Genomic DNA, 22949 nt, shown 5'->3' with positions numbered 1-22949 from the left:
TGTTGACTTGGCCTCCAAATTCCCCAGATCTCAATCCCATCCAGCATCTGTGCTGGACAAACAGGTTCTATCCATGGAGGCCTCACCTCGGAACTTACAGGACTTACAGGACTTGACGGATCTGCTGCTAACGTCTTTGTGCCAGATACCACAGCACACCTTCAGGGGTCTTGTGGAGTCCATGCAACAAGGGATCAGAAAGGATTTGGTGGGATAATATTAGGCAGTGTTCGTTTATATATATATATATATATATATATATATATATATATATATATATATGAGACACACACACACACTGCTTGTGTCAAAAGTTTGAATACACCTGTTTCAAGAATGGTTTTATTCACTTTTTAATATTTTGTACTATTTCAAGGTTAATAATAAAATAGCACATAAATAAAAAAGTTTCGAACAAAATCAAACTATGGTTTTAGTTTTTTAACAGCAGTCCGGAGTCATTTTTTGACAGCAAAAATGTCTCTGAGGCCCTCTAGTGGCTGGCTGCAGTACAATTTTAAACCCTGCCTATTCTCATTAGTGAATGTTAAAGGTGGTGAACTTCCATTTTAAGATCAATCTCCACAAAATATTTTTGGAAATAGTCTTCAGTTGATCTCTCCCCAAGTATTCACCCTTACGAGATGTTTTATAGGAGTTATGTGGTGAGCGTGGTTGAGGAGGTGATTGACAGTTGTGGACATGACAGTTGAGTCATGAGTTGCGTGCACCTTCCAACACACACCTGAAGCTCTGGACAGTTCTATAGCAAAGCCATGTCTTGTTCTGCTGTAAACTGTTCTAACAGACCCTCAGAGGGGAATTCTCTGCAGTTTCTCCAGTATGTTGCTCATTGTGATGCTTAAGCTAGCTCGTTGTAGTGATATTATAACTAGTAACCCAACATGAGCGAATGAAGCGATGGCACAAACCAAGGCAGCTAACACTAGCTACATTTCATAATAATTCACTATTAACTATATGACCTTAGAGAACACTCAGTGCGGTGTGTTAAGGTTAACCAGTCTCTCCTTTTTAAACAAATGCCACAGAAAGAATGAGTGGAGTATATAAAAGCACTTCTCCATTCAGATGGGTAACTCACTGCAGGTGTCAGAGCTAGATGAACATCATGGAGAGCAGCGAATTTTTTCCTCAGAAAAAAGTTGTGTTGAGTGTAAAAGTTGACTGCTGTTTATATTTTCAGTTGGTACATTACATTCACTACTTATACTTTCATTACTTTGATTAAAATGATGGATAACATCAGCTAGCTAGCAAATGGTAGCTTATCTTATGTTGCACTTCAGGTAATATCAGCGTGCATGCTCAGGTACGAGCGTCCATCACTAATATGGGTGGGTCAGAGGTACGAGTGTCCATCACTAATATGCCTAGGTCAGAGGTAAGAGTGTCCATCACTAATATGGGTGTGTCAGAGGCACGAGTGTCCATCACTAATATGGGTGGGCGAGAGGCGGACCCACTGTCCACCTGGCCTTTCTCCATTCAGTCAATATAGAGCTTCTGTAGCTCTTTGGGATTCAGCCACTAGAGGGCAGCATTGACCAATTTATAGTGCTAAATCAATTTCATTTAATTTAATTCTGCAGAAATGTATAGTCTAACCTTACACTGAAAGATTTATACATTTATTTATTAAATGTTCAGACAAGAGAAGCCAGTTCAAATAACAAAACCTTTATTCAAATGAATGCCAAGCCACAGCAGACAAAAAGAAAAGGAGGGAAAATTATTACATTAACTTAAAGATGCAAAGATTCATTAAAGCAGTAAGCGCACATAAACCAGAAGCTCAGTATCAGTAGCACTTGTTTCTAAACCAACCTTACACCACAGCACGGTCGAATTCTGGATTGTGATTGGTCAGAAGGTGTTGATTAATTTTCTATACCAGCAGCTCTGACAGTAGCACAGCTGCATATCACAGGTTTATATTAATGCACTTGTTCTAAAAAAGCTCACTCACAACCCATTCACCGGCTCATTACAGTGGACACGCTGCATAAACTGATAAAAAAAACTTGTATAGTCTTTGATATGGTAAAGTTTTCTTCAAGGAGATGTTTGTGTATTATTTATGGAAGGACTCTCCAGTGTCAGTGCTTTGAAACAGTCAGAGGTAAAGCTGTAATTTTAAGCTTCTTTGTGGTTTCTCAGTAACATGACAAGTATTTTTATCTTATAACCTACAAAATGGAGAAAATATAGATGACAAGAATTATTCTTATTATATTATAGTGTATTATTTTGTTATAGAAAAAAATTGGTTTAAATGTTCTTCTAGACAGGATGTTTACAGGAAATAAACTCAGACTAATACTAATAAGTCTTAAAACGTAATGTGCAGTGGCAGCTGATATTAAATGGGAGGGCTAAAATCTGTTAATAGCAATGGACAATTTAACTAGTGTTGAACAACAACAACAACAACAGTATTAGTAATAATAATAATAATAATAATAATAATAATCCTTATCATCTGCAAGCTCCTCTGGATAAGGGCATTTGTTATACACTCTAAATGTAATTAAATGTAACAAAATGTAACTAAATGTCTAATTATAGTCTTAGCCCTTCATGATATTCTGTGTGTTTCTTATGAGTGCTGGTGGTGCTGTTGCACTCACTTTAAAAAAAAAAATCCAAAATAATCCTCTTTAAAACATTTGTTAACTTCAAATAAGATGATGTGGATGCCAAAAATGAAACCTTAGTCCTGCTAGCCCATTGATACGACCTCTCCTATCCTTTTATTTAATAGATTTGATTTTATTCTCTCTTATCAACCAGGTAGTAAAACTGAGAACCCTGATGCTCTTTCCAGGGAGTTTTACCGTTCTGAGCTAGCCTAGTCCCCAGAGGTGATCATCCGACCACCAAGGATGTTCTGGAGTCAATGCATTCTTCACGGTTTCATCCAGGAGTGTCAAAGACCTCAGACTTCGTCTGTTGATGGTTCTGGTGGCTGAAGATGGTGTAGGACATTAGATCTTTTGTAGCCGTCTGTAGCACCTGTACATGGACCAAGAACACCAGATCTTCCCCACAAGGCCTTTTACATCCTCATCCCACCCCTCTCATCCTTGGTTGCATGTTTCCATGGATTTTGTCACTGTCTTACCATCTTCACATGTTACAAAATACAATTATTCTTGTCATGGTATATAGATTTTCGAAGGCCTGTCACCTCACACCATTGCCCAAAGTTCCCTTTGCTCGAGAGACTGCTAAAAGTATGCTCCAACTGTTTTTTTTTCAGCCTTATGATGGCCTCTTTCACTTGCATTGACACCTCTTTGGACCGCATATTGAGAGTTCCCATGAACAGTTACCAAATGCAAATTCAACACTTGGAATCAACTCCAGACCTTTTATCTCCTTAATTTGTCATGAAATAATGAGGAAACAGGCCATGAAACTGCTTATCAGTCAATTGGCCAATTACTTTTAGCCTGTGAAAATGGAGGGACTCTAGAAAATGGCTGTAATTCCTAAACAATTAATGCAGTATTTCGTTAAACTCCTTGAATTAAAGCTGAAAGTCTCCACTTCAATCACATCTTGATTGCTTCATTTCAAATCTGTTGTGGTGGTGTACAGAGGCAAAAATTATGAAAATTGTGTCTCTGTCCAACTACTTATGGAATTAAACTGACTGTACATTTAGTTTACTATAATAGACAGTATGATGAATAAAATGTGAGAGAAAATTTGGTGTTTGTCGCTCGCAGTTTTAACACATTAAGCCGTGTTAAGCTGTTTCCTTATAAAAGGTTTCTATAGAGCTGAAAATGGTTTTGTGAAAATGATTTTTCAGTTCCTGCTTAGCCCTTTGGGTGGTGGAAGGGATTATGAAAAGGTAAGTGTGTGAGATTTCGTGTCAGTTTGTCATTGTTTTGGTGCATTAAGCCAGTGATTCTGGTTCACCTGATTTGGATCTAGCACTGATTCGTCACACTACTGGAATTACATTTGTACATTTCTTCTTTAATGTGTTTATTTGTTATTAAATGACAACACACACTTTTATAGTTATAAATATAGTTATAAACTTTGATTGTAATGCCTTTAACAATGCTGATGATGTATTAAACAATAAAACTAGACACAAGAACCGAGAAATGCCTGTTGAACACTGACTGACTGATTGTGACCATGTTTTTTTAAAATTTTTAAATAACCCAGTCATCATAAAAATCTACTTACAGTAAAACTAAATAAAATGAGTAATTAAAAGTCATCACTATAACTGTCCTTGTCCTGGAATTTTGTATGTGTTGTAGAGGACTTAAAGATTACAAATGATATGACTGACACTTTATCAGTCTCTTTTGTCTTTAGGTTTGGAATGATTTTTCTACACACTTATTTTGCAGGTGATCTCATGCAGAGATACTGGGGAGTGGAATATCCTGAGCCGGTTTGTGCTGTGAGAGGATTCAGTATCTTCATTCCCTCTAGTTACTATTATCCACAGTCAAATTATCAGGTTGAACAAATGCTTTGGTGAAAGGGGCAGCTGCCATGGCCCCGGACTGCCACCAGAGGGAGACAGAGAGCTGCCTCTCAGTAAATAGTGGTAACCTGCTCCACCTGTGACTGGCCTATTTAAGGGCTACTTACAGGTTGCTCAAATGCTCAGTCTTGAGTTTATCCTGTGAGCGCAAGACTAAGCTAGTATTGTGAAAACTAGAGCTGTACGCTAGTCCTTTCCTCTGCGCTGGGTTGGCCTCACCTTGTCAACCTAGCCACCCTTTCATGTCTTCAGCTTCCTTCTCGTGGGTGGAAAAACCTCTTCTGTTTCCTTGTTAGCTCTCTGTATTGAGCAGTCAGAGGTTTCTCCCCTGATGGTCCTCAGATTGCGCCTTTAGTTTCTCCTTTGTTCCTATTCTTGCTAGCTCATCTGAAATTCTTTGTTTTGGTTTGCTGTAGGGTGAAAGCTAGGCTTCATATGCCTTAAACCTAGCTCCCCTTCTGATTTCAGTCCTTCTCATGGTACACTGGTAATGCGCTTGCTCTCTAACCCAGAGTTTGTGATTTTGAATCTGATTCTGGGTGATGTTTAATTTGTGTAATTTAGGAAATTGTTTTTTTTTTTCTTCCAGTTTGTTACTTTTCTCCGTTACCAGGACAGAGTGTGTTGGTCTGAGCTCATTTATTTTCTATTTTGGAGGTTTCTGTTTATCCTCCTTATCTTCTCTGCACTTGAGTTCTATCTCTTGAGTATTAGTTGTAACTCACTCAGTTTGCCCTGGTGTCCTGTATCCTGAGGCCTGGGTTTGAATCCACTGTATGGTGAATCGCCACATTACTTTGTTGCTTGAACTCAAAAATGGGCAAGTGTACAGACTGACCGCATGTTTAACAGCTCATCAAACACCAAGTCGTACTTGGAGTATGTTGGAGACAAATCACACTGCACTTAATCCACAATGTGCAGTTCAGTTATTCCAGAGAGTACAAATTCAGATTTATAACCAATGTGGACGGTGCCAGATATACAGGTGATCCTGGAGTGACTCTTGATGTTGCAGGTAATTTTTAATAAAGAAAATAAATGTTGATCAGCATAATTTCCTTTCCCAACTTAAAGGAATAAATGCATAGTTCTGCAAAGGAAAGGTTTTCTTCTTGAACCTACAGTTGCCTCAAATCATCTGAGTTTAATTAGTTAAGTCATATCATTAAAGGTGCAGATAGGTTAACAGTTAGGGGGGTTTGACATTTGAATGATTCCCACCCATGTTCATGAAGTTCTGCCCCAGGATCTCCAGTGGCCTAAAGATTAGAGTGTCTACAGGAAGATTTCCAGGCTGGAAATCAGCTTTCCAAACTGGTTTTCTCAGCCCCTTAATGTACTTGTGCTGAGGCCACGGCTTAAACCTTTTATATTTTACCATGTTTTACTTATCTTCCAGGTTATTTGTACAAGTAACAAAAATTGACTGTTACACCTTTTAAATGAAAACTAATACAGGATTCAAAATGCATTATTTAATACTGATAAAAATAAATGAGGAAAAAACAATAGGAAACAAATCTATTTATGTATTCTGTTCTCACACACTGAGCTCTTTTACTATCTCTCACATGATCTTAACTCAGAATGCTCCTCTGTATGTTATGCATCAGCATCTATACTGCCGAGATGGAACAGCTCCATGTAAATGCCCATGCTTTTGGAATGGGATGTCCAACAAGTTCATATGTGATGGTCAAGTGTCCACATACTTTGGCCATACAGTGTATTTCTGAATCAAAATTGTTTTTTTAATAACGTGTGTGTGTGTGTGTGAGAGAGGGGGAGAGAGAGAGAGAGAGAGAGAGAGAGAGAGTGCATGAGGCCTCTGCTCGTCTTCCTGTCTTAATGCTTTGACACTCTTGTGGTGGCTTAGTTTGTAGCTATATTGGGTATATTCTATTATTCCAGGAAGTACTTTTAATTCTCACATTTCATGACCAAGTCAGTGAGCTCAGTGTATATACATAGACCCAACACTGAGTGTGTGAAGTTCTTACTGAAGAAGAGATGAAGATGCTGCACTTGGCTACGATTCTGCTCACGCTGTCCGGTATGAAACATCATCTCACTCTTACACAGAATTATTGTTCAGAGTTTTAACTGTTTACTGAGTGATGGTGCAGTGTGTACGGTCAGTTATTGGATTATACACTTCCACAAACACATTATACTGTCTAATGTCAGTGAATGTTTGATTTCAAGCTCATGAAAGATTTCTGATGGTGGTGATTAAGTAAGTTTCAGTAATAAGAAACAAAACAACATTAGTAATTAACTATCATTAAAATCTCAGTGCACTGCTAAGATCAAGATTCAATTCAATTTTATTTGTATTGTATAGCGCTTTTAACAATGGACGTCACAGAACAGCTGGACAGAAATATATAAATTTGAAATTTATTAGTTTATCCCTAATGAGCAAGCCAGAGGTGACGGTTGCAAGGGTCCTTGAGAGGAACCAGACTCAAAAGGGAACCCATCCTCATCTGGGAGACACTGAATAGTGCGATTATAGATCAAAAACAGATAAGACAAAGAACACAAGAGCACCCACTAGACTCCTGCTGTACATCTAACCTCTGACCTTTAACTAACAGACAGAAAAGACTGAGCCCCAGGTAGCTGTACTACATTTCAGTCAGGTTGCCATGTGCTGATAAAACCATTCATATCGTCATGTAAGGAAAGTTAGTTTTTTCCAGAGGTAATATTAAGATGAAGACATTTCACGAGGAGTCATGTTTGTCATGTTTTCCTTCTTTTGGAAAGTCTTTCTGATGGCAGTAAAATCATGCAGTAAGCTAAAAGAATAAGTTAGAATTGTATGTGCTGAAGGAGCGTTTCAAGAAATAGAAACATTACTGGTTCTGAGATTACCTTTTGAAAGAGTGCAGAGAGACACATGAGACTTTGAAGACAGGATAAATAGTTGGGTGGAACATTTTGAAAAAGTAATAATGGATAAATATGAATGTACCTGTCAGGACTACATTACCCATCAGCCCCATGCACATCATGAGATCATGCACAGCTGAGTCACGTTAAGGTCTAATGAGCTCAAGTATTTCAGTTCTGACACTTGTAACACTCCTTGTCTAGCGTCTGTTGTATTCATTTTGTGTTCCTGTGTGGTTCCATGTTATGCCTAGTTCTTGTTTTTCTAGTCCATGTTCTTAGTGTTTGTTTTTGTGTCGCACCTCATTTTCATTTGTCTGATATACATTATAAATTAGCTCCTTTTAAACAGCTGTTCAGCATTCAGGATTATTTAACAAGATTAGCTAACTACAGGGCTGTGGCCTTAGCAAGAGCTTTATAAATGCATTTTTTTTTCCTCCCCAAGAAGGCTTCCTATTTAATAAAACACTTTACCGTTTCAGGTCTAGTCTACTATCTCTATTAAAATATTCAAAATATATCAAGTTAATGGAGATGAATAAATTTCATTAGAAATCTGGCTGCTATGATTGTTAATATTTATTTCTCAATGATGCATTTATTTAACTATTTTAATTTTGAAATTTCAGTCTATTTCTTATTACTGAACTGTACACAGCAAAGCAGGATATCTGTATATATTCATGCCACATTTATTAAATTTATACCTGTGTGTAAATAAACGAAACAATTGGTTAATTACTTTAACAACATTTTAAAGCTTTTAAAAAAGCCATTGTCGTGTGTGTGTGTGTGTGTGTGCGTCATGGGGAAAAAGGAATTACACCCTCCCTTGATTCTATGTATTTATTTATCAGCGCCTAAATAACGATAAGGCAGTCCTCACCAACTTCTATAAACAAACAAATAGGTGACAACAGCAAAAAAAAAAAAAAAAACCCAAGAGATTTCAATATGTAGTCATTTCTTCCCAAAAAAATAAACCAACATTCAGAAACCAGGCAGGAAAAAATAAGCACATCCTTTCTACTTCCACAATTTTTAAGAGAGTGATTAGCAGCCAGGTGTTACTAATATCAAGAAGTGTGACCGCCTTTTATAAAAGCAGAACTTTTGGCAGTTTGGGGTTCTGGAGCACTCAGGTGTGTGTCAACATCATGCCAAGAAGAAAGGACCATGACCTCAGAGAAGCAATTGTTGCTGAAGGATTGTTTACAAATGGAGAGCCTTCAAGACAGTTGCCAATCTTCCCAGGAGTGGGTGTCCCAGCAAATTCAGTCCAAGACAGATTGTTTACTGCTCAGAGATATAAAGAAAAACCCCAGAGCTATCATGTGACCTACAGGCCTCTGTAAGCACATTAAATGTTCATTACAGCATAATCGGTAAAAGACTTTCATGGAAGGTTTGGTAGGGAAAAAAGAATATGGAGCATGACTTAGGTTTGCAAAATTGCATCTGAACAAACCGCAAAAGTTCTGGAACAATATCCTTTGGACTGATGAGACCAAGTTGGATATCTTTGGTCATCATGCACAGTGCCATGTTTGGTGAAAATGAAACACAGAGCTTATTACCACAAACACCTCATACTAACTGTGAAACATGGTGATGGGGGGGGGGGGGGGATTTGAGCTTGTTTTGTAACCACAGGAGCTGGGAAACTTGCAGTCATTGAGACAGCGATGAACTCCATGTTATACCAGAATATTCTTGAGACAAATGTGAGATCATCTGTCCAGCAGCTTAAGCTGGGCTGAAATTGGGTCATGCAACAGGACAATGATCCCAAACACAGCAGCAACTCAGCATCTGAATGGCTAAAGAAGAGAAAAATGAAGGTGTTGGAATGGCCAAGTCAAAGTCCAGATCTCGACCCCATTGAGATGTCGTGGTGGGATCTTAAGAGAATTGTGCATAAACAAATACCCTCAAACATCAATGAACTGAAGCAACTTTGTAAAGAAGAGTGGGCCAGAATTTCTCCAAAATGAGACATGAGAGACTGAAAAACTCCTAAAGAAAATGTTTTACTTTGTTATTGTTGCTAAACGTGGTTTTACATGCGACATATAGGGTGTACTTATTTTTTCCCACCTGGTTTCTGAATGTTGGTTTAAGTTTTGGGGAAAAATGACTACATACTGTAATCTGTTTTTTTTTGTCACCTGAGGGTATTTGTTTATTGAAGATGGTGAAGACCACACAGTTGTTATTTAGGCCCTGATAATTAAAAACAGAATTGAAGAAGCTGTACTTTCTTTTTCCCATGTATCATGTATATGTATCAGATGAACACACGTGAATACACACAATATACTGTATAAAACAATATATCAGTATAACTTCATCAATCTCCTTTAATCTCCATTTATTTCTCTACACAGGTGTTCTCACTCAGAGCAGTGATTGGGGTGTGAAATATCCTGATAAGCCGATCTATGCTGTGAGAGGATTCAGTGTCTCCATTCCCTGTAGTTATTCTTATCCAACATCAAATCCCAATATTCAGGTGACGCAAAAGCTTTGGTGCTCAATGAACTCAAACAAAGGAAGGTGTTTGGACCCAACGTATGTTTATAACAGCGCATCAAACACCAAGTCAGACTTTGTGTACGTTGGAGACGACAAATCAGACTGCACTTTGTTAATCCACAATCTACAGTTCAGTTATTCTGGAGAGTACAGATTCAGATTTATAACTGATCAGCCTAGTGACAGATACACAGGTGATCCTGGAGTGACTCTACAAGTTGCAGGTAAATTTTAATGATTAAAATAAAAATCCAAATTATTCCTTATCTGTATAGTTTACTCTTCTCACCTATAGGAATAAATTATATAGTTTTGCAAATCTTTCTTGTTGTGAACTTGTTGAATCCATTGCCGAGATCAGCTTTACTTTTATCAAGAAATCTAATTTAGCTGATGTTTATTATTCAATAATACATTTTTAGCTTTGTGAGAAATCCTGATTCACTGATGTGGAGTCTTTCCTGCTCTCTGAAAAAGATTTAAAGGTGTCACTAATCAGGCTCAGTGGAAATGGAACCCTTAAACAAGGAGACTCGTTAAATCTGACGTGTGATGTGAAGTGCACACACAGTTCCTCACAGTTTGTGTGGTCTAAGAACAACGAGCAGTTAAACACATCAGGACCCGTTCTTCACTTTCCTGCTCTAACCGTGAGGGATTCTGGGAGTTACACCTGCACTTGGAAAACCAACGAGACGTCAGGATTTAAAATGATCAGCCTTCAGGTCGAGGGTGGGTCCATCTGCTCACAACATTCCTGAAGTTTAAATATCAGACTGTCTCTAATGATTACTGAAGGAAATAAGGTGACTTGTGTTTAGTTAAATATTCACATGTTAAATACTGTTGTTTTTTAACAGGTGAAAATCCTGATCACTGGCCAATCTGGATCATTGTTGTGTTGACAGCCGGACTGATTTTCATCATCGTAGCTATCCCAGCTGTGATTTACAACAGGAGGTAAAATGGTCTTAAAAACTCACAATCTTTTGGTGAAACAAAAAATGTCTTTATGAAAGCATACAATTTTGACATGTCACAAGCTGTACTGCCAAACTGTTAATTTAGTAGTTAACAGCAGTTAACGTGTAGTTTGTGCCTCAAACAGGTTTCTGTGTGAGCGCAGGAGTGTCCACACTGAGCAGCAGAAGGAGGACGATTCCGATATCTACGCTAATGCCCAGCAGAAGGAGGACGATTCTGATATCTACGCTAATGTGTAATAGCAATGAGCTGACCACAGTTTCATACTTGATGCTCAATTTAGTCTTCTTCTTGTGAATTTCCTGCGTGAGATGAAAAAGTTACACATCACTTACATTTCCTTTGTGTTGCATTTGAGCTTAATTTCATGATAGACAACTTAGCCATTTATTACATTTATTGGAATTTCAGTCATGGAGCAATTTTTGAAGTTGGTTTAGAAACAATTCTTAATTTCTATTTATTTATTACTTTTGCTGTATAATTACAACTGATACACAAATGAAACCTACACAACCTGTAACAGAAACGAACACATGCTTGTCTGTATACACGGCATATTTAGTAAATACTTCCAGTCTCTCTGTGTTAAACCACATCTTTTACAGTTACTTCCTCTGCAGAATGATGGGGTTTTATTTTTAAGGCCTCAGACTTGTTTCACATTAAACTTCTAGAACAATAAAATTGTGTTTGTTCTAAAGCGTGTGATTTTTTTTTTTTCTTTTTTGGGAGGATGATGGTTAAAAGACGTGAATGATTTCACATCCAGAGTAGCCTGATTAACCAGATGCTTTATTACAACTGCTCAGTAATTGAAGAGAAAATGTACAGAGGTTCAGGTTTCCATCACTGGATGGCGATGTTGTTCTTTGCAGCAGACCTCAACACATTTTCTGTATTTGAAGACATGAACATACATCCCCTCTGCTGTTACGCTCAAACTTCATACATTAATTTTCTGAAAAATCAAACTAGAGACTTGAGGATCTGGTGTAATAGCGAAAAAAAAAAACTTTATCTATATTATTCAAAGTAGGCAAATACATTAACATAGCAGTGGGCATGATCATTATCATCACTGTTACTGTGTTAATTATTACAGTAACAAAATCTAAAGATAAATAACAGCTTAAAAATAGGAAGAAATCTAATCTCCTACAGCATGAGCAAAAAACTTCACACTGCATGTATGTTACCTTATACATAAAAAGACAACCCCTTTTTTTGCATTATGCTTAAAATAAGTTTTTGTTAGGGAAAAAATGATAAAGCACTCTGCTAAAATGAGGATGCGAACAATCATTTACATTTACTCATTTGGCAGACACATTTATCCAAAGTGACTTACAGTTGAGCAGAGCAGATGAAGCTTAAAGAATCCAACAGTGGCAGCTTGGCAGTGCCGGGATTTTATATAATTAAAAATTCCCTGCATTAAATGGTAATGATCAACATCAGAATCAGAAAATTTTGTTTCTAAAGCCGTATTCAGACAGGATTAGTTTTGCGGACTTGTCAGGTTTCAGACTGTATTCTGCCTTTTGGCCACCTGATGGCGACCCTGAGGACTTTCTATTAGAGCTCCAGACTAGTTAATGTGTTTCAGTTGCCCTGTTTGCTCGAGTCTTTGCTCAGTCTTTGCCTTGGTTTTGGCCATGTGTAAGTCTCTGCCCTGCTCTTCTGCTTTTTGTCATGTATGACTACCTTGCTAGTTTTTTTATGGACTGTGACTGCTAAAATCCTGCCTTGGATCTTTGCCCTGTTTTTTGTATTTTGTTGGAATTTTTGCCCTAGCTTTTGTGTTTTATTTTTGATGTCTTCTGAGCGTTGCATTGTTTGAGTTTTTTGCTTGCCTGTTTTTTTCCCTTTTGGATTTTTTGCCTTTTGCTACTCGTCACCCTGCTGACATTCCTTGTCATTTTTTGCTCTTCCCCTATTAAACCATTCAACCTACTCCTATACCAGCCTCTGCTTTTGGGTCCTCTCATCTATGTTTAGCTCCACCAGTAGAGCATTACACCTATACCCAGAGATCCTGGGTTCAAATCCTCCTCTCCCAGCCCCTCAGCAATACGATGGGAATTCTAGTGATTGTTGAGGATTTTTGACAAAGTGTTCACTTACCTTCGAGCTTCAGCCCTCCTCCTTCCCCACTGATCACTCCCGTAGAGCTTACATTATCACTCTTCTCACTGGCAAAGCACGGGCCTGGGCCACTGCTGTATGGTCAGAGCAGCCCCCATTCTGCTGTAGTTACAAGGCTTTTGAAGAGGAGTTTCAGAGAGATTTTGACCACCCCTCCAGCGGCCGTGAAGCTGCTAAACAATTACTGAGCATCCGCCAGGGGACTGGAAGTGTGGCGGACTATGCGGTTCAATTCAGGACCCTGGCTGCTGAGAGCAAGTTGAACCAGGAGGCGCTGATTGTGGCATTTCAACACGGTCTTTCAGATCGCATTCAAGATGAGCTTGCAACTAGAGAAGGGGCCAAGGATCTGGAGGATCTCATTGGGATGTCCCTTCGCCTGGACAACCGACTGCGGGAAAGGGCTCTTGCCCGCACCCTCCCACGCACCTCTGTAACTGATTTTCGATCCCCTCTCCACTTCAACCCACAAGGGGACTCTCACCTACTCCGAGAAACACCCGAACCTATGCAATTGGGGAGCACCTGCCTTTCTCCCGCAGAGCGTGAACATCGTATGAGGGAAAGATGTTGCTTGTACTGTGGAAAGCAAGACCATTTTCATGATAGCTGTCCAGAGCTGTCGGGAAAAGCCCGACCCCGTCCAGCACAGGGAGGGCTGTTAACGGGAACTACCTCCCCTCCCACTTGCTCCAGTCCAGGCTTTCTTTTGCCTATCACTATCTCCTGGGGTAAAGCTAAAGTACACTATCTTAAGGCTCTCATGGATTCCGGAGCTGCTGGCAACTTTATGGACATTTCATTAGCCCACTCACTTCAAGTTCCTTGTTCTCCTCTGCCTTCTCCCTTGTCTGTTACTGCCCTCGATGGTCACCCCCTGGGTAAAGGCAGCGTCTGCCAGAGCACGACTCCGCTGCTTATGTCTGCTCAGCAACATCAGGAGAAGATTCAATTCTACCTCATCTACTGCCCTGAGTTTCCAGTAGTCCTTGGTTACCCCTGGCTTACTTATCATAATCCTCACATTAACTGGTCTACCTGTACTTTTCTTCAGTGGGGTTCCACATGTTCTCTTACCTGCCACTTTCCTAGCATCTCACCAGCTCCCAAACCTCCCGAGTCCCTAGATTTATCTCAAGTCCCTTCCATGTACATGGACCTTAAGGAGGTTTTTAGTAAAGGAAAAGCCACCTCCCTACCACCTCATCTCCCTTATGACTGTTGTATTGACCTGCTCCCAGGCACATGCCCCCCCAGGGAGCGTATTCTTTCTCTGTCTGCACCCGAGCGTGTTGCCATGGATGAATATATCAGAGACGCACTGGCCTCAGGACTCATTCGCCCCTCAACATCTCCTGCTGGGGCTGGTTTCTTTTTTGTGTGCAAGAAGGATGGGGGTCTTCGCCCCTGTATTGATTATCGGGGGCTGAATAAAATCACGGTGAGAAACCGATACCCTCTTCCTCTTATGACTAGTGCCGTTGATCATTTACAGGGAGGCACCATCTTCACTAAACTGGACCTTCGCAATGCCTACCACCTAGTCCGCATCAGGGAGGGTGATGAGTGGAAGACTGCTTTTAACACTCCCACTGCCCATTATGAGTAGCTAGTTATGCCATTTGGTCTCACTAATGCCCCAGCAGTCTTCCAGGCCCTTATTAACAATGTTCTCCGGGATTTTTTAAACAAATTTGTTTTTGTATACTTGGATGACATTCTAATCTTCTCTCAATCTCTTCATGAGCATGTGTCCCATGTCTGCCAGATTCTCGAACGGCTCTTAAGCAATCACCTTTATGTTAAACCAGAAAAATGCCACTTTCACTCCTCTGTAGTTTATTTCCTGGGTTTTGTCATTAAACAGGGGAGTATCCAGATGGACCTGAAGAAGACCACAGCAGTTCAGGATTGGCCACAACCCAGGTCCATCAAAGAGGTAGAGCATTTCTTGGGTTTTGCTAATTTTTATAGGAAGTTCATTCGCAGCTTCAACTCTGTGGCCGCCACTCTCTCTGCACTCACCAAGGGAAAAGTAATCAATTTGTCTGGACCAGAGAAGCCGATGATGCTTTTCAAGAGCTCAAGCACAGATTCACCTCTGCTCCTGTCCTGTCTCATCCTAACCGGGCCTTCATTGTGGAGGTTGACGCCTCAGATCTAAGGGTAGGGGCGGTGCTGTCACAGAGAGGGGCTGATAATAGGATTCACCCTTGTGCCTTTTTTTCTCACAGATTGTCACCTTCTGAAAGGAACTATGATGTGAGAGACAGGGAGCTGCTCGCAGTGAAACTGGCTCTGGAGGAATGGAGGCACTGGCTGGAGAGAGCCCAAAATCCTTTCGTGGTATGGACTGATCATAAAAACCTCCAATATCTCCAGCAGGCCAAACGACTCAACCCACGTCAAGCCAGTTGGGCCCTGTTCTTTAACAGATTCCAGTTTACCCTCTCTTACCGCCCAGGCTCTAAGAACCAGAAACCAGATGCTCTGTCTCGGGTTTTCCTCCAAGAAGACCCTCGATCCTATGAAAGTCCCATACTACCCAGCACTAAGATTGTGGCGCCGGTTTGGTGAGAAATAGAAACTGTAGTTAAACAGGCCCTGCGAGGTGAGTCCAGTCCTGTCGGGGTTCCTGCTGGTTGTCTCTTTGTTCCCAATTCTGTCCATTCTCAGGTCCTACAGTGGGGTCATTCCTCCCATCTCACCTGCCGTGCGGGAGTGAAGCGGACCCTGGAATTCCTGCAGAGACACTTCTGGTGGCCCACCATCAGGGAGGATGTCAGGGCATTTGTCTCTGCTTGCCAGACCCGTTCCCAAAGCAAGGATTCACACCTCCGTCCTCAAGGGTTGCTTCATCCTCTGCCCATTCCCCAATGGCCTTGGTCCCACATTTCCCTTGACTTCATTACCGGACTGCCTTCGTCCCAAGGTAATACAGTTATCCTCATTATTGTTGATGGGTTCTCTAAGGCCTGTCACTTTCTGCCATTGACCAAACTCCCCACTGCTAGAGAAACTGCTGAACTAATATGCACGCGTGTTTTTCGAGTCTGTGGTCTACCACAGGAAATTGTTTCAGACCGGGGGCCTCAGTTCACATCACGCTTCTGGCAAGCATTCTGCAAGTTGATTGGGGCCACTGCCAGCCTGTCCTCTGGGTTCCATCCTCAATCTAATGGTCAGACAGAACGGATCAACCAGGTCCTGGAGACGATGCTGCAGTGTTTGTTGGCATCCAATCCCACCTCCTGGTCTTCTCATCTGCCCTGGGCGGAGTATGCCCAAAACACTCTGCGCTCTGCATCCACAAGCCTGTCCCCTTTTGAGTGCCAGTTTGGTTACCAACCACTGCTGTTCCCTGAACAAGAAACCAACGTAGGGGTTCCATCTGCCAAGCAGTTCATCCAGCGGGTTCGTCGGATTTGGAAAAGAGCTCAGTACAACCTTCAACAGGCATCTCGGCAGCAGCAAACTCAGGCTAACCGTAGGCACAGACTGGCACCTACCCTTCGTCCAGGACAGAGAGTGTGGCTTTCTGTCAGGTTTCAGACTGTATTCTGCCTTTTGGCCACCTGATGGTGACCCTGAGGACTTTCTATTAGAGCTCCAGACTAGTTAATGTGTTTCAGCTGTGTCTCATTTTCCTGTGTAATTAAATTGCCCTGTTTGCTAGAGTCTTTGCTCAGTCTTTGCCTTGGTTTTGGCCTTGTGTAAGTCTCTGCCCTGCTCTTCTGCTTTTTGTCATGTATGACTACCTTGCTAGTTTTTTTTATGGACTGTGACTGATAAAATCCTGTCTTTGCCCTGTTTTTTTGTATTTTGTTGGAATTTTAGCCCTAGCTTTTGTGTGTGTTTTTTTTTTTTGATGTCTTCTGAGCATTGCATTGTTTGAGTTTTTTGCTTGCCTGTTTTTTTTTTCCCTTTTTTTCCCTTTTGGATTTTTTGCCTTTTGCTACTAGTCACCCTGCTGACATTCCTTGTCTTTTTTTGCTCTTCCCCTATTAAACCATTCAGCCTATTCCTATACTGGCCTCTGCTTTTGGGTCCTCTCATCTATGTTTAGCTCCACCAATAGAGCATTAGACCTATATGCAGAGATCGTGGGTTCAAATCCTACTCTAGTCCTGACATAAGTAATGTTGTTGGAGGATGTTTGCAGTGATTCTGAGCAAAATCACATAGGATCAGTGCTCTCTGTATGAATCCCACAGATGGGTGTGTCTTCACGATGTATACATGGTTGTTGCACTAAAAGTAGCCTACTACACACACCTTATATATTTAATGCAAACGGATTGCTTTGCCCTTTATTATACAGTAAGTGCTGGTTGTGAGGGGGCGTGGCCACAAGTCGTGCTTGCACATCAGGAGGTCACATGACTATAACATGTATACAGGCTGTACCTGCCACTGCAACTCGCTCCTGGCAGGTCTGCCTCTGAGTGCCATTCGACCTCTGCAACTGATCCAGAATGCAGCTGCACGACTGGTTTTCAACCTTCCTAAGTTCTCCCACACCACCCCATTGCTACACTCCCTTCACTGGCTTCCTGTAGCTGCCCACATAAGATTTAAAACACTGACACTTGCCTACAAAGCCAGAAACGGACCAGCACCCACTTACCTCAAAGCACTTATCACACCCCACAATGCACTACACTCTCTCCAGTCCTCTAGCACTGCTCGACTGCTCCCACCATCTCTCAGGGTACAAGGAAGACCTGCATCAACACTCTTCTCTGTTCTGCACCTAGATGGTTTAATGAACTTGCCCTAGATGTCTGAACAGCTGAGTCACTGGCAGTCTTCAAACTGCCAGGTGTCTGTGTGCTTTTCTTACTATATTACCTCCCGAACAGAGCTTCTAGACTGATGGTATTCTTAGTCCATGACCTAGTGTACCAGTATCAGGATGTATTTATTGATAGAGACTTCAAAAGCACTTCTGCACTTGTCTGCCAAATGCCATAAATGTAAATGCACCTGGCTAGTAGTAAGTCAGTAACTGTTTTGGCAGGAGACAATAGAAAAGATGGAACACTTCCTGTCTTTATACTGAAGAAAAAGCACAAAATCTATTTTCACACAGGCTATAATGCAATCTTTATCAACATGTCAATTCAGACAGGATATACAATATATTACCTCTTGTTTATTCTACAGGCTCTTTTTAAAATACAGTGTAACCTTTCCAGACGCGTTCATTTGCATGTATGTAAACAATTTCTGACATGACGGATTCAGGCGGGACTAAAATCCCAGAGAAATTAAATCCATCTCCACATGTAAAACTAAACCTGTCTGAATAGGGCTTAAAGCACCCTAAGAAGTAAAAGAAGCCTGTTTACTCAAAAAGAACATGAATTACAATTAAAAAATCACAAGAATGTGTTAAACAAATTCATTTTAAATCTCCTTCCAAACAAGATGTTTACAGCAAATAAACTGACACTTCCTATGATATTAGAAAGTGTTAAATCCTACAGAGGTGAAGACCCACAAACAAGCAGCAACTCAAGGTGGTTGCAGTGAAGGCCTGGCAAAGCATCTCCAGGGAGGAAACTCAGAATTTGAGTTTTGAGAACACTGGCTCCAGACTTCAGGCAGTCATTGACTGCAAAGGATTTTCATCCAAGTATTAAAATTATGGTTATATTTACAATTATGCCACTTTGTCCAAATACCTGTCACGGTTCATGGGTTCACCGGCCTCTTCTGGCCGTGTTGTGCACTACCGTTGATTAGTTCATTAGTTTCAGCTGGGAAGTGGTAGCTCAGTGGTTAAGATGTTGGACTCCTGATCGGAAGGATGAGAGTTCAAATCCCAGTACCACCAGGCTGCCACTGCTGGGCCCTTGAGCAAGGCCCTTAACCCTCAACTGCTCAGTTGTATAAATGAGATAATTGTAAGTCGCTCTGGATAAGGGCGTCTGCCAAATGCCGTAAATGTAAGCTGCCGCTCATTTACTGCTCTATTTAAGCCTCAGTGTTTGTCCTGTCTTTGTCAGTTCGTTGTTTTCGTGTCTGTGTTCTGTGTAGCTTCCATGATTGCTCTATTCCTGATTCCCTGCACCCCGGTGGATTATTGTCTGCTAGCCTGGATCATAGGACTGTTTGTTTCTACTTTGCAGCTGAGGGCTGCTAAGGAAACCTGCCACCACCGCACCCACGTTCGTCCACCCAGAGAACTCTGTCTGTACTCTCTCTCCGGCTCTTTAATAATAAATATTTAGGATTCAGCGAGTGCCTCAGATGTCAGCGACTTCCTGTCGAACATGGTCGCGCGTCTTGAAAGACGAGAGGAGCAGATGGTCGCTACGTGTCGTGCAGTGCAAGCCTTGGTAGCGCAGGTGTCTGAGCTCACTGCCCAGGTTCAACTCCTGAGAACCGAGCCGGCAACATCACCCGCTGCGTCAGCTCCCCAGCGCTTACCCCCCATTTCGCCGCTCACAACTCAACCCGAGCCACGCCTACCCCCTCCCGCGTCATACTCTGGTGAGCTGCGTCTCTGCCGAGCCGCGTCTCTGCCGAGCCTTTCTCACCAGGTGCTCATTGTTTTTCTCGCTCTAAACCCAGACTTTTTCTACCGAGCGGTCTAAGGTTGCTCTGGTGTTGTCTCTGCTGTCTGGGAAGGCGGCTTTGTGGGGGACAGCGGTGCGGGAGAACCAACATCAATGCTGTTCCTCATTCCAAGTGCTAGCCGAGGAGATGAAGAGAGTATTTGATCGTGCTGTGACGGGACGTGAAGCGGCTCGGAGGCTGGCCGATTTACATCAAGGCGAGCTCTCTGTCTCAGATTACTCCATCGAATTCCGCACCCTGGCGGCCGAGTGCAACTGGAACGAGGAGGCGCAGTGGGATATGTTCCTGCATGGCCTGGCAGACCGCATCCAGAAGGAGATCTTCATGCTGGAGCTTCCAACGACCCTGGATGAGCTTATCGCTCTCGCCATTCGGGTGGACGCGCGTCTGCAGCAGCAGGAACAATGGGGGCTACGACGCGCAGTTCCGCCAGCCACAGATCTCCTTGCCCCTTTTCCCACTGATGCAGCCAGTCCAGCGCACTATCCGGAGCCAATGCAGGTGGGTACAGCTCGGCTATCCCGGGAGGAGAATGGTCGCCGTCGGACGAGAGGTTTGTGTCTCTACTGCGGAGGGGCGGAACATATTGCCTCAGTCTGCCCGTTAAAAGCCAATGCCCGGCAGTAGGTCGGAGGTTACTGTCGGGTGGGATTTCTGCAGGTAAAACCTCTTCCACCACTCTTCTCCCAGTTCGGCTGCAATGGGGAGGCACCCTTCATCCCGGTCATGCCCTCTTGGACTCTGGAGCTGAAGGTAACTTCATGGACTATCGGTTTGCTCACCAACTTCACCTCCCTGTGTCGACGCTTAACCGCCCCATTTCTGTCAGAGCTCTCAATGGCCAAACTCTCTCCACTATCACTCACACCACCGCTCCGTTAACCCTCATCACGTCGGGGAATCACTTTGAAGAAATACGCTTCCTACTCGCTGATTCCCCGCTCGCTCCTGTTGTCCTTGGTCACCCCTGGCTCACACTCCATAACCCTCACATTGATTGGCATTCTAATACATTTTTATCGTGGAGCGAACAGTGTCATGCTAATTGTCTTGTGTCTGCCTGTTCGTCTGTGTCTAGTTCTGTTTTCCAGAAGGAGTTGGTGGACCTGTCTAATGTGCCTAAGGAGTACATGGACCTGAAGGAAGTGTTCAGTAAGTCTCGGGCCGCTTCTCTCCCTCCGCACCGTCCCTATGACTGTGCCATAGAATTATTGCCAGGTAAGTCTCCGCCTAAAGGCAAGCTTTACTCGCTATCTGCCCCAGAGAGGGAGACCATGGAGAAATATATTTCTGATTCTTTGGCAGCTGGGCTCATCCGTCATTCCTCTTCCCCCGCGGGTGCCGGGTTCTTTTTTGTCATGAAAAAGGACGGATCTCTGCGGCCGTGTATTGATTACCGGGGACTGAAGAGCATCACGGTAAGGAACACTTATCCCTTGCCGCTGATGTCTTCATCTTTCGAGCGGCTGCAGGGGGCATCTTTTTTCACCAAATTGGACCTGCGCAATGCCTATCATCTGGTTCACATAAGGAAGGGGGATGAGTGGAAAACCGCCTTTAATACCCCCAGGAGGCATTTTGAATACCTGGTTATGCCCTTCGGCCTGTCTAACGCTCCGGCGGTTTTCCAGGCACTCGTGAATGACGTGCTGAGAGACATGGTTGACCAGTTCATATATGTCTACCTGGATGACATACTGATTTTTTCCTCCTCTCTCCAGGAACATGTTCAGCACTTCAGACGAGTGCTCCTTCGGCTGCTCGAGAATGGGCTTTTTGTCAAGGTGGAGAAATGCGTTTTTCATGCACAGTCAGTCTCGTTTTTGGGGTTCATAGTTTCGTCCGAGGGGGTGCGCATGGATCCCGACAAGATCAAGGCTGTGGTGGAGTGGCCGACCCCTGACTCCCGCAAGGCCCTGCAGAGGTTTCTGGGGTTCGCCAATTTTTACCGGCGTTTTATTTGCAACTTCAGCCAACTAGCCGCCCCTCTGACCGCCTTGACCTCCACCAAGACTGCGTTCAGGTGGTCTAGTGCAGCCCACACTGCATTTTCTAACTGGCGTGACGTGGTTCTTTCCCAGCGCTCCTCCGCGGATGGCAAGATGCATCCGTGCGCCTTTTTTTCTCATCGTTTGTCCCTCGCCGAACAGAATTATGACATTGGTAATAGAGAGTTGTTGGCGATCAAGTTAGCCGTGGAGGAGTGGCGTCATTGGTTGGAAGGCTCGGGGGTGCCTTTTATCGTCTGGACAGATCATAAGAACCTTGAATACATCAGGTCGGCCAAACGTCTCAACTCCAGGCAGGCTCGGTGGGCTCTTTTTTTTTGGTCGCTTCGTCTTTTCCATCTCGTACCGCCCAGGCTCTAAAAAACATCAAGCCCGATGCTTTGTCCCACGTTTTTGATCGTTTCGATCGACAGACGAGCTTATTTTACCTGAGAGACTTGTGGTCTCCACTATCACTTGGGAGATTTAGTCTAAGGTCCGCACGGCCTTACAAGGGGTAACGCCTCAGTCCTTGGTGCCCACCGGGTCGGTTATTTGAGCCGGAGGTTTTAAGGTCTGACATCATCCGCTGGAGCCACTGTTCTAAGGTCGCTTGTCATCCGGGGATTAATCGTACTGCCTTTTTGGTCAAACAATGGTTGGCCATTGATGGCTCGTGACGTTCGTGATTTTGTTTTGGCCTGTTCGGTCTGTGCTAGTTGTAAGACTTCCAATCGTCCCCCGGAGGGTCTCCTTCAACCACTGTCTGTCCCTTCGAGACCCTGGTCCCACATAGCGCTAGATTTCGTTTCCGCCCTACCTCCGTCCCAGGATAACATGGTGGTTTTGACCGTGGTGGACCGGTTCTCGAAGGCGGCCCATTTTATTCCCCTGCCCAAATTACCTCCTGCCAGGGAGACGGCGGTTGCTGTCATTGACCGCGTCTTTTGCATTTATGGCCTCCCGACGGATGTGGTTTCTGACAGGGGTCCCCAGTTTGTTTCCAAATTTTGGAGAGAATTTGGTCGGCTACTGGGGGCGAGTGTTAGCCTTTCTTCTGGTTTCCGTCCTCAGAGCAACGGGCAGGCCGAGCGAGCCAACCAGGATCTTTAGCGGGTGTTACAATGTTTGGTTTCTCAGAACCCATCCTCTTGGAGCCAACAGCTCTCTTGGGTGGAGCACGCACACAATTCGTTGCCAGTGTCATCCACGGGCCTCTCTCCGTTTGAGTGTAGCTTAGGGTACCAGCCACCTATTTTTCCAAG

The 22949-nt window shown here is 42.9% G+C and overlaps 1 protein-coding gene across 1 annotated transcript; it reads left to right on the top strand.

The window, feature by feature from the left end:
* The first annotated feature begins 6553 nt into the window (after window positions 1-6553).
* On the top strand, window positions 6554-10943 carry LOC128317202 (uncharacterized). Its single transcript, XM_053227975.1, has 4 exons — window positions 6554-6596; window positions 9832-10203; window positions 10457-10712; window positions 10832-10943. The coding sequence occupies exons 1-4, from the start codon at window positions 6554-6556 to the stop codon at window positions 10941-10943; spliced, it is 783 nt and encodes a 260-aa protein (XP_053083950.1).
* The last annotated feature ends 12006 nt before the right edge of the window (window positions 10944-22949 follow it).

The sequence above is a fragment of the Pangasianodon hypophthalmus genome, chromosome 22, assembly GCF_027358585.1.
Source record: "Pangasianodon hypophthalmus isolate fPanHyp1 chromosome 22, fPanHyp1.pri, whole genome shotgun sequence".
Lineage (NCBI taxonomy): Eukaryota > Metazoa > Chordata > Actinopteri > Siluriformes > Pangasiidae > Pangasianodon > Pangasianodon hypophthalmus.
The sequence above is the reverse complement of the archived record's forward strand: the minus strand, read 5'-3'. Positions and strand labels throughout refer to the sequence as shown.